Source organism: Falco biarmicus, chromosome 8 (genome assembly GCF_023638135.1).
Source record: "Falco biarmicus isolate bFalBia1 chromosome 8, bFalBia1.pri, whole genome shotgun sequence".
Lineage (NCBI taxonomy): Eukaryota > Metazoa > Chordata > Aves > Falconiformes > Falconidae > Falco > Falco biarmicus.
In genome coordinates this window covers 18,388,228-18,404,997 of record NC_079295.1, presented here as the reverse complement: position 1 = coordinate 18,404,997, position 16,770 = coordinate 18,388,228, and the positions used below count along the sequence as shown (strand labels likewise).

At 36.5% G+C, this 16,770-nt stretch overlaps 1 protein-coding gene across 1 annotated transcript in view; it reads right to left on the bottom strand.

Moving 5' to 3' along the window:
• Positions 1-12,431, bottom strand: part of TTN (titin) — a 238,651-nt gene extending 226,220 nt beyond the window's left edge. Inside the window, exons 1-11 of the mRNA XM_056349795.1 lie at positions 12,341-12,431; positions 7,921-8,124; positions 6,919-7,206; positions 6,066-6,154; positions 5,731-5,975; positions 3,768-4,061; positions 3,395-3,542; positions 2,796-2,915; positions 1,614-1,751; positions 644-781; positions 33-170 (exon numbers count right to left, since the gene is read on the bottom strand). Of these exons, the coding sequence (XP_056205770.1) occupies positions 33-170; positions 644-781; positions 1,614-1,751; positions 2,796-2,915; positions 3,395-3,542; positions 3,768-4,061; positions 5,731-5,975; positions 6,066-6,154; positions 6,919-7,206; positions 7,921-8,124; positions 12,341-12,431 (1,893 nt within the window). The remainder of the gene's footprint in view (positions 1-32; positions 171-643; positions 782-1,613; positions 1,752-2,795; positions 2,916-3,394; positions 3,543-3,767; positions 4,062-5,730; positions 5,976-6,065; positions 6,155-6,918; positions 7,207-7,920; positions 8,125-12,340) is intronic.
• Positions 12,432-16,770: the final 4,339 nt, after the last annotated feature.

The window sequence follows — 16,770 nt, the reverse complement described above, 5'->3', positions numbered from 1 at the left end:
GCATATTTCACATCCGCAACAGCTATATTCACCTGATCATAACCCAGATGAATTTGTTCTTGCTTGGCTGTAATTTCTTCTCTAGTTCTGGACACTGTGACTGGTGCTTTAGTTTTATCAGTGGCAATTATTTTCGGAGCTACAGTAGTTTTCTTAGCTTCCTTTTTAATCTGATCATTATAGAGGAAATACAAGTTTCAGTTATGTATGGTCTTGAAAGATAGTTGGACAATGGAAAAGCATTTTGGTATGGGAACAGGGAAGGAGAATTAAGGGGTTAGATCCTTCTGCATGGCACACAGCTCTGTATTATATGTATATGGATAAGTATTGTTACACCCTGACACCTATTTAAATAAAAGTAATGATTTTTTAAAAAAAGTTAAAATGCATTTCAGGAGTCAGCTCATTTCAAAGGTCAGTCAGAAGAGAAAAATGGGCATCCTATTAATCAAAACAGTTAGGAAAGAAAGACAGAGGTGGAATTATATAGCCTAATTAACAGTAGTTCTAAAAACTTGTAAGTGGAATAAATCTTAGAAAAAATGAGCTGGAAATGTATAGTTAGTATTTTTTGAGGGACACAAGGTTTGTAAAGAAGAGAGGACAAAAACCCAAATACAGTTGTAATAGTGCTATTCACCTTTTCATGGGTTATGCTCACTTGCTCTTGTTTGGTAGCAATTCCTTCTTTACTTTTCGACATTATGACCAGTGGTTTAGGTTTATCAGTGGTAATCACTACCTTAGGTACAGAAGGTTTCATATCTTCCTTTCTTATCTAGTTTTTATGGTAAAGAAAAATAATAGTAATCAATTATGCCTGTTGTCAAAATTACACAGCTTTTTGGGAAAGTGAGATAAGGTTTCAGAATGTATATCAATAAGAGAAATGGCATATCACCTGAGAAATTGAATAATTCCTTTCTAGAGACCATGTTATAGCCTGATATCTTAAGTCATATTTTATATGCTAGTTGAACAAAGTGCATTTAAAGTTATTAACATATCACATTAATCCATGTGTGAATTAGAGAAGAATCTTCCCACTTCCTAGTTAATTGTGATATATCATTGGTATGTTTTGTAGAAATTGTTTGCATAAAAATTAGTATTACTGACTTCATATTTACTGCCATCAGTAGATGGAACTATTTAATCAGTTACTCCAACAAACAATGGTTCCACAATATGGTCCAGCAGATTGCATTCAGTCCTCACACAAATATGAACTTCATAAAATCAAACTCCACATGTAAGTATACCATGAGAGATAACCTTTACAATTTATCTTCAGAAATCTACCTTCAGACAAAGGTCATTAAGCATCAGATGAAATTATGACTACCCTGGCAATAAAACCCGTAAAGCTCAAAGGATCTGTAGGAAGGGCAGCGGCGCTCTTCCTCTGTAGACAGAGCTGCTACAATGTTAATAGAACTGGACCTTCAATGCTGGGTCTGTATCTGGAATACCTTGCTTTACAATTTTTTCATTTTGTAATCTCTTCATAAGGAAGCAGAACAAAGATACATAGCACATTTGATGAAGAATGACATTTTATAAACTTATTAGAATATAACAGTGAGTTAAACATTGTAACATTTATTTACCTTTTCATGAGCAATGTGCACTTGCTCACGTCTGGTAGATATTTCTTCTCTAGCTCTTGATATTCTTTCTTGTTCTTTGGCTTTATCTGTGGCAATTATTACTGTGGGTACTGGAGTTTTGTCTGGTTCTTTTCTTATCTGGATGTTTATAAAAACAAGTTTAAATGACATATTATTTAAAAATATAAGGTAAGTGATTTTTGATACATTTGGAAAAGAGGATACAAACAAAGAGGAAAAACATCAAACTGGATTTCAAAATTATCTAGTCTGGAAACAATAACAACAACACAGACATTTACAAAACATATATACATTTAGCATATAAATATTTAGCAAATAAAATATAAACAAACATTCCACAAATGTTTGCTTTGCTACTGAAAGCAGTAATAAAAAAAAAAAATCTGATCAGAGAAAAACTGTCCTGCACCCTAATCAGTTTGAGAATGTGTAGGATATTAAAAACAAGTTTTAGGTAACATTCACATTGCCAAGAAGTTCAGATGTAATCTGCACATAAACAGGCAATTTTTTGCCAAGGTGGATTTCAGTTTCTCAGTACTTTAAAGATAGGTTATGCCTTGTTCCTCATGCATTTCAGCTAGAATGCAAATGTAACATTTCTTTACAAAAGCTGGCCTTCCATGAAATCACATTTGTCTGATAAAACACATGCTAAAATAATCTGACTTCCAATCACTCATCAGTATTTTCAAAATTTATTTCAATGCAGAATGAGTTTTTCCTCCTTTTTCTGACCGATTGTGCTGCCAACAAACAAAGCAGGCTACAAATTGAAAGCTTAGAAGGAAAATCAGAACAACAACAAAAAAGGAAAATGTAAGAGTAATTTCCTCCATGTTAATTCTTTAAATGATTGAGAATAGTATCTAGTAAATCACCATACAATATATAAAAAATACTTTTATAAGTGAATGTTTTGCAAGTTTATCACATTCTTAGGTATTAAGAATGGAAGTGAAATAAAAAAGGAAAGACAGTCATCAAGGACAGATAGGAGAATGACAGCAACGTCAACTAGAAGAGTGAATATATATAAAAGGAGAAAATAATATTATAAAAATTCACTTCTCTTGTTCATAGGCTTGTCTTTTTGATGAGATAATAGATTTTTTAACAAGGTCAGGTATGACAATTATTGATAACATCTGTATTCACCTTTTCATGAGAGATGTGCCTTTGTTCTTGTGAAGTAACAATTTCTTCTCTAGTTCTTGACATTACTGTTTGTTTTGTGGCTTTATCACTGGTAACTACTACCGTTGCCTCCTTTCTCATCTGATTTTTATAGCAACAAACAAAAACCCAGTCTTAGAATTTATTTTAGCAGACTGATTATCAAAAGAAGAGGAGAAGGAAAAATGGGAGAGGAATAAGTGTGAAGGAAAAATACTAAGGGAGAATTAAGTTATTCTTAGTGAGAAAATTATAAATGAGATATTATAGGAAAAACTTTATCAGTGTAAGAGTAATGTTAGAGAATAAATGACAAGGGAGAATACAGGATCACTTTCATAGAAGGCATTCTTAAACTTAAAAACAGTTTAAGAATAATTAGCTCAGTCCTGCTATGATGGAAAGCAATGGAATAAGTGATCCACAAGCATCCCTATCCAGTCCAGATGCTCTATATGAGTATGCATGCTTTTGTGGTGCACTGGATAATATGTTAATTCCTCACAGTGAATCATGCCTTGTTTGCATGTTGGATGAAGGGATAAAGGGGAAATCATAGAATGTCTGTGCTCTATTTCTACCTGCTCTTGAACAGGCTGAACGTGGACTGCAGTCATTGCTGTCCTTTTAGCAGTTTGCTCTACAACACCTGGAGCTGGTTCTCTCACCATGGCTTGATCCACAGCAGCAACAACTGTAGCAACAGCTGCTGTTTTTTCACTGTCCTTTCTCACCTATATCAGTCACATCAAAAGACATTTTTTTCATGTTTTGTATACATTCAGAATCACAAAACCAGCACAGAGACAGAACGTTGCAAAGAAGCATTTCAATATTTACAGAACTCTCTCAACAGCAGATACACACACATTTTTATACACAGCCTCTCAGACTTTATTTAGCAGTGGTGAGTCCACACATAAAGCAAAACCAACGCACTTTCCAAAAATAGACTTTACCTCTCTAGCACCAGCTGCATCCTCACCAGCAGTAGCACCACTAATGGTAACTTGTTCTTGGACCCCATATCTGCCCTCCCATCTTTCTTCAGTTCTTATTTGGGTAGCACTTGTAGATACTCTTGTTTCCTTCATCTGGGCTTCTGTGGTTGCAGCATATCCTTCCTGCTTCCAAGGAGGAAGGACTTCGGCCCCAGCTGTTGTCACTACATGTGTTTTACGGATTGGAGATGGAGATTTCACTGGTCTAATAGGTGAGGTGGAGATTCTTCCAGCAGGAGAAACAGACCTAAAGAAAAAACAAAGTATTAATATAATTTATGTAGTGTCGTACCATGACAACTATACAAACAATTTCAGCCTGAACTTGAATTCACTCCCAATTTAAGGTATCTTCAGTACTTTGTAGTTTGATTTGTAAAAGGTTTTTGAGGTGTTCTACTTGTAAATTACACTTACCTGTTTTAAACATTATGCCTAATGTGTGTTTGTGTCATACACATAACTGTAACACATCTTTGTACTATCTTAGTTAGAATTGAAACAAGAAATAAGGGTAAATGTCAAAGGGCATTTCACTCAAGCACATACATTTACAATATAAAAATTCATCATTAGTTTCCATTTGCTCTATCTTAATTCTCCTAATAGGAGTAATATAAAAGGCTTACAGGCTGTGAGTATTACATATTATATTTGAGTCTGGTCCCTGCAGAAAGACAAAATTAGTGTAACTGCTCTTTGTGAAAGTATCATGTGGCAGCCACCTTGCAACAGCATAACTGTATCTACTGCTGCACCACATCTCATTGCCATGTGTCATCCACACCTGTCTTAGGACTCCAGGCAAAGTTCTGATCAGGGCCTATAATTTTTCCCATACTTACATTTACAAATCTCACCCATAATAATTGGCAGCAACTTGGAAAGTATGTATTTTTTTTTATTGTATAGAAAATACAACATTTTCTAAATTTTGATATTCCAAAAATTCAATCCCAATCCTAGCTGATCATTTTAAAGTATTTTTCAAAATGCTTTAACAGGCTTTCTAACTTGGATTTTCTTTGAGTAATATTTTTATTCTGTATTTCCCACAGAGCATTAACAAATTGCAGCAGTAGGGGGCAGCAACATCATATTAATTTTTTAGATTTATTTTCTAATGGGTTGTAGGTCTTGAAGTGGTTTGACTAGCAGGGGAGTACAAACTTCTAGTTCCACATACACTCTAGATGGCACTATTGAAATACTCTTTCAACTATGTAGTTTGTTAGTTATTGCTAGTTACTACCAATCAATTTCTTCTGGTGCTTGTAAGTTAGTCTTAATGGGGCAAAACTCACCATCATACCTAGCTGTGGCAATTTACACGGGACTCTTCTGAGCACTCAGCTTGGAGACATTCCTTCCTTGACACTGGTGCTTCACAATGCCGAAACTTCAGGACATCCAAAGCAGTTTTCTTTTTACCTGCCTCTCAGCACAGACCTCCTGGGGTCTCCCAGACCAAGAGCCCTGCTCTTCAGATCACTCACTTTCCCTCTCAAGACTCTATGCAATGGAGCTAAACTTCATTTTTTGATAACCACATTTACCTTGCCTACCTTCAAAACATTATTTCTGGAGTCATTACCAGCACACACACAGAACATGCTTTCACATTTTTTTACACCTCCTTCCATTCTGTTTGCCACTCACCAGAGTGTCATTGCTCTTTTTTCCTCTGCTTGTCTGAAATAATCCATTTTCTTCCATATGGAATAGAAAATTTAAATGAGGCATGCACCTCCACAACAGTGGCAAATACAGCAGCACATTATAGTTCACCATCAGAGTAAACTCCATCAGTATAAAGTCAGGGCATTTTTCCATTTTATACCATGCTCTCATCCTACAGCATTACTGCTATATGTGAAACTGATTCAAAAAGCAGTTGTTTGAAATAATAAGCTTACCTTACTGGTGAGGGTGTTGGTGCTCTGACATGTCTTACAGGTGATGGTGATTGTCTGACAGGTGATGGTGATTGTTGTCGTGCCATTTGTGCTTTTGCAGCAATTATCGGTGGGGTCGGTGATTTTGATGTAGGTCTGGGAGGCATTCGTGGAGGCGCTTTGTGTGGGAGCTGGTGGGCTGTCACACCTTCTATGACCATTTCAACACTTGTAAGCGATCTGGCATCAAAGTGGGCTTCAGTCTTCTACAACAAAATCAAGAAAACACGTCTGGGATACTGTAGAAGTAACGATCCACATTTTAGCCTTACCTACTTTGTTTTTGAAAAATATACCTTTTCAATTCTGGCTTGTCTTGTTTGTGAAATCTGAGCAGTCGAAACAATTGTTTTTGTCTTTTTAGCAGGAACGGCTTCTTCCTCACCTTTTGGAAGAGAAAACATAGTCAGGAGAATTGCTTATGGCATAAAAAGTAAGCAGCTGCAGAAATAAACGAATGGTCAATTCCAATTATATACAAGTTTATATTAACAACAGAGAAAAAATTAAGCAAACATTTCTTTTTCCTCCATTATCTATAGACAGATAATTGTGAAAACAGTTTAAATAATATTTTTGCATTACTATGTCATTAGGAAAACAAAAACCAACCAAATCAAACCAAAACACATTTATTGTAGTTTATTCAGAATCAGTCCTGGATCTAAAATGACTACACAGTCTGGAAGGCTGACTGACATGAAATCCAAGGAAGATTGCTCTGGGTAGAATGATTCACTCTACAATTCTCTATCTAAGACTGTCTTCAACCTTACCAGGCTCATTTACAAGACCATGTACAGTAAAGCAGTCTAATATATCTATTCCATCAAAGCCAGCTTACAAGTACAAGTTGAGAAACCTACAGAACAAAATGAGAACATCTAAAAGGAACCCCCCCCACTTTCTTCTGTCTACTGTATCCTGAGTTTAAAGAGACCCATTCTGGACAAAAGGTCCTTTTCAGTTCTCAGACAAAAATCTCTGGCAAATTTTATCAAAGACACTACTTTTTCACAGCAAGTTCATAACTGTTGATAAAGAAGTTACAAATGAACTTATTGATGTAACTTCGACGAAGTGGTGTGTATACCATTACAACAATGAATGCTCTGTTGTTTTCATGGCTTGTAACCTCAAATCTGTTACCTTGAATTAGCAATTCAGCTGTTGAAGTAGCACGTCCCACATTATTTGTGGCATTTACTGAATAAGTACCGGAGTCTTCAGGATATGCTTCTGCAATTATTAAGCTGTAAAGGTCTCCTTCTCGTAAAATTTGAAAATCGGGGGAGCTTTGGATTTCTACTCCATCCCGATAGAACTTCACCACAGGTGTAGGGATTCCAGTCACTCTCACGTCAAGTCGAACTTGACTTCCCTGCCTTGCAGTCATGCTCTGTAGTCGTTGTGAGAAGTTTGGTGGTGCTGTTCCAGCTGCAGTTTTATTGAAGAAATAAACAGAAAACCAACAACGTCTATTAAAAAAAGCTGTAAGGGCTAGATATTTTCATTACTAGGAGTGCACAACATCTCTTTCTCCTTCACATGCTACTGACACACGACACTACCTTCTCAAATATTCAAAATATTAACAGTTGATTTGCCAAAATGCAAGCACCCTCAACTTTTCTCATGTGCTTAAAATTTCTGATTGCAAAGCCAATAATTGCAGACGTTCTAGAATTAGAGATAGGTTGATTACAACCATAGGTAGTAAACGAAAGTCTCTTGAGCATGCCCCTTTATGTTAGTGATTGTATTAAGTATAATTTATATCATTAAATATCATTAAAGGCTCCATCCTGCAGAACTTTATCCTTTCTTTTATGTGTAGTTTGAATGTAGCCAGTGTGACAGACCACATGAGCAGAAGTATATCGGGTTAAGCCAGAAGTTTGTAATTGTGATTAGGATTTTATAAGATCAAGATTAAACTCTATGCAGTTAAGCTGTAAAGGACACTGTTAGAAATTACTGGTGAGAATATATGCTGAATTCTAGACTGCTTTAGGGAAAGGAATTTGGTTTGCTATTTCTTTGCTGATCACATACTTCAAATACATTTTTCATTAAATGAGACACTTCTGCTATCATTCTCTTTCTCACATTGCTAACAGAGAAAGCTGTCTTTCTTTAGCTGCCTGATACCTGTGACAAGTAGCTCAGCAGTACTAGTTGCTTGCCCAGATCCATTGGTGGCTTGTATGGTGTATCTTCCACTGTTTGCTTCTGTCACGGTGGGGATCACCAGTTTAGCGCGGCCATCACTAAACGAGATCTGCACACCGGGAAGAGTTGCAGCAGAGAGAACCTGGCCATCCCGATACCAGCTCACCTCAGGAACTGGGAAACCTAAAGAAAGACAAAAGGAAATTAAGATGCTATGAAATGCCAGATATCCAAAATTACCATAATACTTGTTCATGTATAAACAGTTATAGCAGCGTGTAATGGCATAGGCACAGATCTATGATTATATGTCCAGTGACACAGTGGTAAAGGAATTTCTTTTTAGAAAGGTCTTTACACAGGGCAACAGGACACCTGCACAGGCTACTGCATTTAGGAAACCACTTGAATGAGTGGACTGAAGTGTTCGGCAATCCTGTTGAGGAATAAAAGTTCATCAAAATTATAAGGGGGATGAATTAATCCATGTGAGGGTGTTGGTTTTTTATTTATTTGCTAGTATCTAAGTAGTACTGCTTATTGCTAACAAATTTATCCAGTCCAATAGTTTGGAGACGAAGTAAAAATCAGAACTTCCAACCAAGTTCTCTTAACTCTAAATGATTGTAGAAAATAAAGTGACAGAAAAAGTGACTGTTGTAGATGTTAACACCAAATGCTAGTAATATTTTGGGGGGTTTGTTTCCTTTTCCTGGGGTGTATTCTGTGTGAGTATAGTAGAAAACAGTTGGGGGAATCAGCTGACGTTTTGCTGTTCAAATATATTATTATTTTGTTGTCAGGGTCATCAACAAGACTCTTCTGGTCAGAAGAGTTTCACCTGTATCTATAGCTGGTTTTTTAGCTTTAAATGGTGATTTTAGATTCCTAATGGAAATTCTTTTGCCAGCATTCTACTCAGCCAACTTTACTGAGCAACTGAAATACATTTGACAAACAGGTAAAATTTTTACATGAACCACATAAGGACAACAGCTAATTTCCAAAGGAGACAGTTCCACCTCAAAGTCTTTTTTGCAGTCCTAGGACACCATTTCTCTAAAGTGACAATCCCTGCAAATTTACTTCATATATTTCCCCACTCAAGCCAAATCACCAATTGTACTGCACAGGGGCTCAGGAATGAGATCAGAGATTGTGCTTACTCCAGCTGCTTTCATTTTCCCAGTTCTACTTTCTGTGGTTTGCAAAAACACAGGACTACATAATTCTGTTTCATTTCTGGAGTATTCCTCCTATAATCTCATTTCATTATTTGGGGTTTTAATGAGCCAGGAATATGACTGGTGAGACTAAAATGAAAGAGAAGCTTTTGCTGATCATCTGTTGTCACACCAGACTTGGTTAGGAAAATTTTAAATTTTCCTCATAGTTGAAAAACTGATTTTTAGACGTACGTAAGAGAAAGAGAATGTGGCCAGTTTTAGAGAGGATTCAAAATCAAAAGGGTAAAAAATACCTTTAATCATTGTTAATTCCGCAGATGGAAGTTATCAAACAGCTCTGATGGGGCTGGTATAATTCAATTTATTACTACTGGTATTGGACAACTTGGGCATTATCACCATGAACGTAAGAGTATCCATCAGATGCCACTGATTTAATCCAGAGGTATGTGTCTTCAACATTTGTGCAAATGAGTTTCAAAATGTTTTAAGCTAGGCAACCAAAAAAATCATGTTGTCAACAGTGAATTTCTTGAAACATTACCAAAATGTTTTCTTTTCTTAGTGCAGCATCCTATAATGATTAACAAACACAGGGGGTTAAGTGGTAGGTTGAACACGGCCTACATTTTTAAAAATTGAGTCTATTCTGATGTCTCAAACTGTATGTTCAAGGGATCCAAATTTAGAAGCCATTTTGGAAATCTGAGCCCAAATTCGTATTAAAAGAAACTCAACTTCACAAATTTACTAGCACTCTGCTAGTCCCATGCCACAGAGCTGGGGACTAAAAGGTGAGATCTACCTCAGATTATAGTTTTGTCTGGACTATATAAAGTAGGGATTTACTTCTACATGTGCCACACGACACATTCTCTTTCATTTTAAAACTGTCCTTGAGGGTTTTTTGAGCTTTATTGTCAAAAAGAAGAAAATTGACCTGAAGTGCCTCAACTTCACTGCTTAAGTAATTAAACTCAATAATATTGTCCTGACAATGCTGTGACAGGAACTGCCAACCTGTGTGTATAATCAATGTGCTGTATTCAACAATATGCAGAGTGTAAAGGCTGTCTTGCATTAGGTAATGCCTGAAATACGCGGAGTACAGGTTAGTCCTTTATGAACAAATTCAATAGTTGATCAGTACTGTGGAGACATGAGGATGGGCACAGTTCTAATCCCAGCAGCACTGCAGACTTTCTTGAGGATGACGTGCTGTCTCATGTCCCCTTAGTCACTGCTCACCCAGCAGGGCTCCCCCTGTGATGATTGCCTTATCCCCTCTGGCACTTAATGCTTTTAATCACGGGGTCTGTGTGTTCTGTGCTTTCCAAGTGCAGGGCGTGGTACTGGGTATTTTTGTCTGATATCAGATCTTTGTTATGTGGCACTTAATTCACAGGCTGATATAAGAGTACAATTCATTTGTTCTAGTTTACAGACTGCAAAATTGCATCTCAGATGGTTTCTAAGCTCTTCTTGGTACTCTTAGATTAACCATGCTCTTCATGTTTGAACTGTAGCTCTGTATTAACACCTGAGTTACATATAAAAGGGCAGTGTTACCAAAGATTAAAAAAAAGCCTGAACTTCGAAGTCAGAATAACAGAATAACAGACATATAGGAAGGCCAGACAAGGTAGTAGAATAAAGCTGTGTAGTCCATTATTTATGCAATTAGTTCAAAAAGTAAAAGGTGCATATTTTTTATACATTGAAAACCCAAATGCCAAGCCACCGTCAGATCTGTCAGTCTTGGTGGATGCTTTTGGGGCAGGAAAGACATTCAAGAACATCACAATATGAATAAAAGCTAATAGGAGATGGCCTCACATGATATTTAAGACTAAAATACACGCATGGTATATGCTATTAGAAAAAGTGCTGTATCTTTTCTTAGTAAAAAATCAAATTCCCCTTCCAAGTATTCCATGATATCACACAATGAAAATAGCCAAAATCACATACTGAGCCATAATACTAGCATCCTAACTTGTTCTGATCATATATTTATGTATTCATAATAGGAATTGCAATCATCAGTGGAAAGAAACTTACATGGAAAATTTATAGTGTACAGACAATAAGACAAGGTTAGGGCAATGAACTGAAGAGTAGAGGGCCAAATAACAGAATATGGCATAAAAAAAATACGGATGTAGACTACAGGACATGTTCAAACACCTTGTGTGAGCCAGCATTATCCAAAGGGACCAAGGGAGGAACCACAGTGGACCACAGATATCAGAGATCTTTATAGTTGGACAGCTCATGTGTTTGCACCTGTCATAGAGCATCTGGGTACTGCTTTACGGTATGTGGATCATCACATTGCTAATGCCTGTAAGACAATATAATTCCATCAGCAGGAACACGTGTCATTTCTCCTTAGTCACTGCCGAGGTTAGAGGCACTTTTAGAACAGGGTGTTGGTTATCTAGTAAAGTTATCTCAGGGGTTTGCATCGGGTTTTATGGAAGAGAGGGTGTTTTAATAGTGTGTAGACTGGCAAAGTGAAGTATCCTTTAAAATTATTTGACCTCTTTAAATTGCATCAACAAATTATGTTAATCCAGCCTTGTACTACCATCATGACCACCATACACATCTACTGTCTAGCAAACTAGGGTTTTCTACCCTCTTCAGTGGCCACATGGACCTAGATTTTGTGCTTTTAACCCCATTGACAGAATTCTGGAATGAAGTAAACTCAAAGGCACAGAAGGCAGAAATACAACTTAGCCAGAGTAAGGCTTAGCACTAGGTCAATAAAGAACTATGCTATGTCTTGCCTTTTGCACCTTGGCAACTCATTCTGTCTGACCATCATCATCTAAACAAGATAACTCTCTCTGCACCCATACGAAGTTCCTTTATTAGCACAGTATGTATTTTTATGCATATACTTTTAATGCTACTTCCCCCCAGTTTTGATGATTCTAACATAGATGAGAATTAGACACCAGTCTCATTGGCAGGATGATTAGCTGTTGACTGGGAATGTTGCAGTGTGTGGGTATCTGACAGCATCTCACAATGCTGATCAGTACCATATGATGCGGATATATATTTACATTTCAGCACTGATCTTTACCCATTCAGATCAGATTCTGATCTACAAAAAGTGTTATCATATGTCTTAGCATAAACTTTACAAAACCTAAGAATAAAAAAATAATCAGTCTTGCAAGAACGAATCAAAACCTTACCACTAATATGAGCCTCAAAGGTTGCAGCACTACCCTCCAGTGCCACAACACTTTGTAACGGCTGCGTAAATGTTGGTGCTTTTGTCGTCATCTTGACAGGCACTCTGAAAGCAACAAAAACATAATTAGATATCAATGATGAAATTGTTATTATACACACATCCTTCTTGCTAGATTTTAGGAATACTTGTAATTATTTTCATAATAATTTACTCTTATCAGTTTAAAATCACATTGACCTGGTGAAATGTGAAAACTGTAGGTTTGGCAAAGTTGTAGCAAATTACTCTTAGGGGACACTTGGTTGAGTTGGATTTGAAACATATTTGGTGAAGCTGTGATTTGGCATTACAAGTATGCAGCAGGAGACAAAGTTCTGCTTGAGTCACTACATGACCTTGTGCAGGTCATCTACCCCCTATTTGTCCATTATTTGTGCATGTCCTTTACTGAAAGAGAAAATAATCTCCATGTAAACATTTTTTTAAATTATTTGAAAATACTTTTTAGTGCAAAGCATTTGAATTCTTGAATGGGAAGACAACTAGGTCAATAAGTAGCAACTGAAAAAAAAAAAGTGAAGGTTTACAATCTAATGCCAAGAGGCTTTTTTTACAAGTAGTCTGGAAGTAGTGAATAATTTCATTTTACACAGAAGCATATTGGCATTAAAAATGCAGATAAAATTCTACTCTTTCTTAGAGAGTATCTTAGTGGAATTTTGAATATGGGAAGACAGCCACTGTCGAAATGTGAGCTAGGATATAAGGTAGCCACTGACACTGATGGTTTGAACAACTGCAGATCCATGTGAAACCTTAAAGAAAAAGTTTGCTTTCTCTTCCTATGCCACAAAATCCTACTTTGAAATTGCACGCTACCGCTAGAAAAGCTTCTATATCATGAATATTTTATATTTGCATGAACATATTTATTTACTGACGTTGAACTGTGCAGGTTTTTTAAATGTGGCTAGTATCTTCTTAATAGTATCATACATCTATTTAAGTTAGATTTTTTCTCAATAAAAATTCCCCTGAGAGCATCTAGATTTTACTAAACAAGGGCTTACCCCACAATCTTTTCAAGTCAATCTCACTCACATATTTACTATTGTTTACTTTGGCTTTTATACCTTATATTTTATGACAGTCCCAGGCTTAACCTAAAAATTAATGAGAAAGTGAAGTTTCTTTCACTATGAGCCAAATTTATGCTACCTTTGAAAGCAGCTCAAATTCTTCATGATGTGAGTTCCTTCATTGAAATCAGTGCCTGATACCCACATAACAATAACTGCATGAGGGCAGAACTGAATATTGTATTGGGATTTTGAGCTCCTTTTTATTGTCTTTACTGGTTATCTAAATACTTGTTCCAGCTTGACAGAGGAACAGCCTTTTATCAAAGCTTTTCAGCTTTGAAGGTGAGAGGAAATGAGTTCAAATTAGAAAGAAATGACCAACTTTTCATTCTAACACAACACCAGTTTTCTGAAAGGAAGATGAAGACAAATATGTCTCACCTATTTCACTAAAATCTACTTCAGTTAGAATTATGTTTGGAAGCTCAACTAGAATATATGGAAATAATCTTACAATATAATAAAACATTATGAAAGCTTATATATGTAATTTCCTGACTTCAGAATAGATTGGAAATAATCTAATTAAGTAGAATTGTCATTGAGTTCACACTAGGTTTATGTATTTCACTATCTAGCCAAATTTTGGTGATGAAGATCTGATCCTATAAGGCTTTTTGTATAATTAGAATTGAAAGTATGCATCTGAAATGTCATGTTCCAGAAATAACCTTCCTGGCTATGAATGACAGCAGACAAGTGTTCCAGAGCTGCCATGTAATTGATACCTTAGCAGTTGATTCCCTTAAAAAGTCATCAGCGCTAAGCTGATACCATGTGCATTTTATCAGAGCTATTCTTGGAGCTTCTCAGTTTATCTCTCAGTAGCATAACCTTGAACACTCCCCACAGAAAGGAGTTTTTAAGTTAAGCATATGTTTCCACGCACTTTTCAAATCTTAATTTATATAGTCATTAACAATAAATATACTGAGAAAAATTTTTGCTGTTATCAAGACTTACTTCCAGAAATTTAAGACATAATCTTGCCAGAGAATTTAAGTGCTCCATGTCTATCCAGTGAAAACTATACCCCCTCTGCAGGCAAATTTATAAATAATAGAACATATCAGGAGATTATTAATGACTGATAAAATACTTATTACACCAGCAGAAACATGCTACTAACCTGATCTCTCAAAGTGCCTGTGAGAGTGGGCTAAGCCCAACGAAATCTTCTTGAACGACGTCCTTATCCAGAGTAAGATTTTTTCAGTCAATCCCAGCATGAGAATTGTAGAGCCTCTAATCATAAAAACAAAACTACACAGTCTTGACAGTGTAGTTTTGTTTTTTTGCAATCCCTACACCCGAGGCGAGGCGGGGAATGCACGACTGCTCAGAAGTGCTAACATAGTTGTTTTGCTTTATATACCCCAGCTCTGCTGACAGGTCTGCCTCATCATGTCAGTGCCAGTTCTGATTGGCTTCCTAAAAGAAAGTGTCTTGTGAGAGGGGATCCACTCTGTGTAACCATACACCACCTGTTGGTTTGATTGACAATGCTAATTTTGGAAGCACAAAAGGGATTCACTGAGGAGACATCATCTGTTCCAAAGTTTTTGATTTATAGTTCAATTTCATTTATACTGTGTAGTTTACAAGCCATTGCAAATTTCCCAAGTCATAAGCAGAAGTTGAAGAAAGTAATGAAGAAGTGTTTTATATGGACAACTCAGAAGTAGTCATATCAGTGAGATTCAGCCTTTCTTTCATTACAAAACATCCAAGAAGCTACCAAATGCATCTGTCAATCACAAGACTAAATAAGTAAGCTGAGCTCAGACATGTGGCCAAACACTATTAGAATACACTGCGCTTTTTTTTTTCCCGTACCTTTGAATTCTAGAATTGTATTTGGTAATATATAGATTTGGCACTCTGCTGGCTTTTTTTTCCTTCACAATTTTTCTGTTGGATGTTCCAAGCAGTAAATCTTAAAACCAGTACCATACAAAGTGCAGAAATACAAATTTTATGAGAGTAAATTAACACGGACAACTACTGTAATTTCTAAAAAAATCAGAAGTCTAATGACCTTTTTCTAGACCTGTGGAGTCCTTGTGAAGATCACAGAGTTAATCATCCACAGAACAGCATATTAGTTTGTGAACTTCCACTAGCCCAGCTTCCTCACTCTATGCAGCTAATTGTACCATTAGATTGGTTACCTCTGAAACAGAGGCCAGAGTTCAGAATCACAGAATGTTCAGGGTTGGAAGGGACCTCTGGAGATCATCTAGTCCAACCCCCTGCTAAAGCAGGTTCTTCTAGAGCAGGTTGCAATTCAGCATTAGAATGCTACTCTCATTTATAGCTGGAATGGAACATGTTTTGCCACACCACATCTGCCTGTTTCTATCGACACCTTCTTACCTAAATATCCTTTCCCTTCCCTAAGAAATGGAATATATATATATAATGGATGCCTAGCAAACTCTTTGAGCACATAACTAGCTCATAAGACTACTGAGGTGCTTGAAGTCAAGCATGCGCTTATCTTTTCTGGTAAATGGAGGACTTCAGTCTGCTATTACCAAGATCCACATTGAAAAGGATCTCCCAGAGGATACCTAGAGAAGTAAACACAGGTTGGAGTTTTGTACTATCAGCTGCACTTGCATCTGGAAACAACCTGAAGGAAACCTCCAGCATGAGCTCCAGATAACGCCAAGAAGAGAGAATACCACCACTATGATTCATGCAAGGGGATACTATATTATAGTTTGCAGATCTGAAATAAATGAGAAAGGACATATTGCTGTGATCTCATAAAATAACTTCAGAAATTTGATTTGCCCTTAATTTATCCATCCCATAAGATACCAACTTTATGGCTATTCTTGGCATGCAGCAGTTACAACAGCAACAGAAATTAGAACAGTCTCTACACTAGTACTATCTGAACTCTCACAGAGTTTGAAAGTCAGAGTACTACGGCTAATTTTTAACTCTTTGTTGTGAACAGATGTCAGACCTCTCTCTGTATAAGAGTATAATAACAAATACAACTCTACGCATTAGCGTAGAGAACAAGTTAGCTTCTACTAAAAGACACAAAATGTCCAAAGAGATCTATGAAAAAGGTATCTGTTTTCTGCTTCTAAATAGAGACTTACTAAATTGGCAGATGCCTGTTTTATTCTGTGGTTGAACACTCCAATATTCAGTGAAAAATTAAACTTGGAGAAAGAACACAGGCTAGTATCTGCAGCTCACACACAGCTAGCTTAATGATGACGTCTAAGTCAAATGAACAATGAAAAAGTTTATGAACATGTGATAA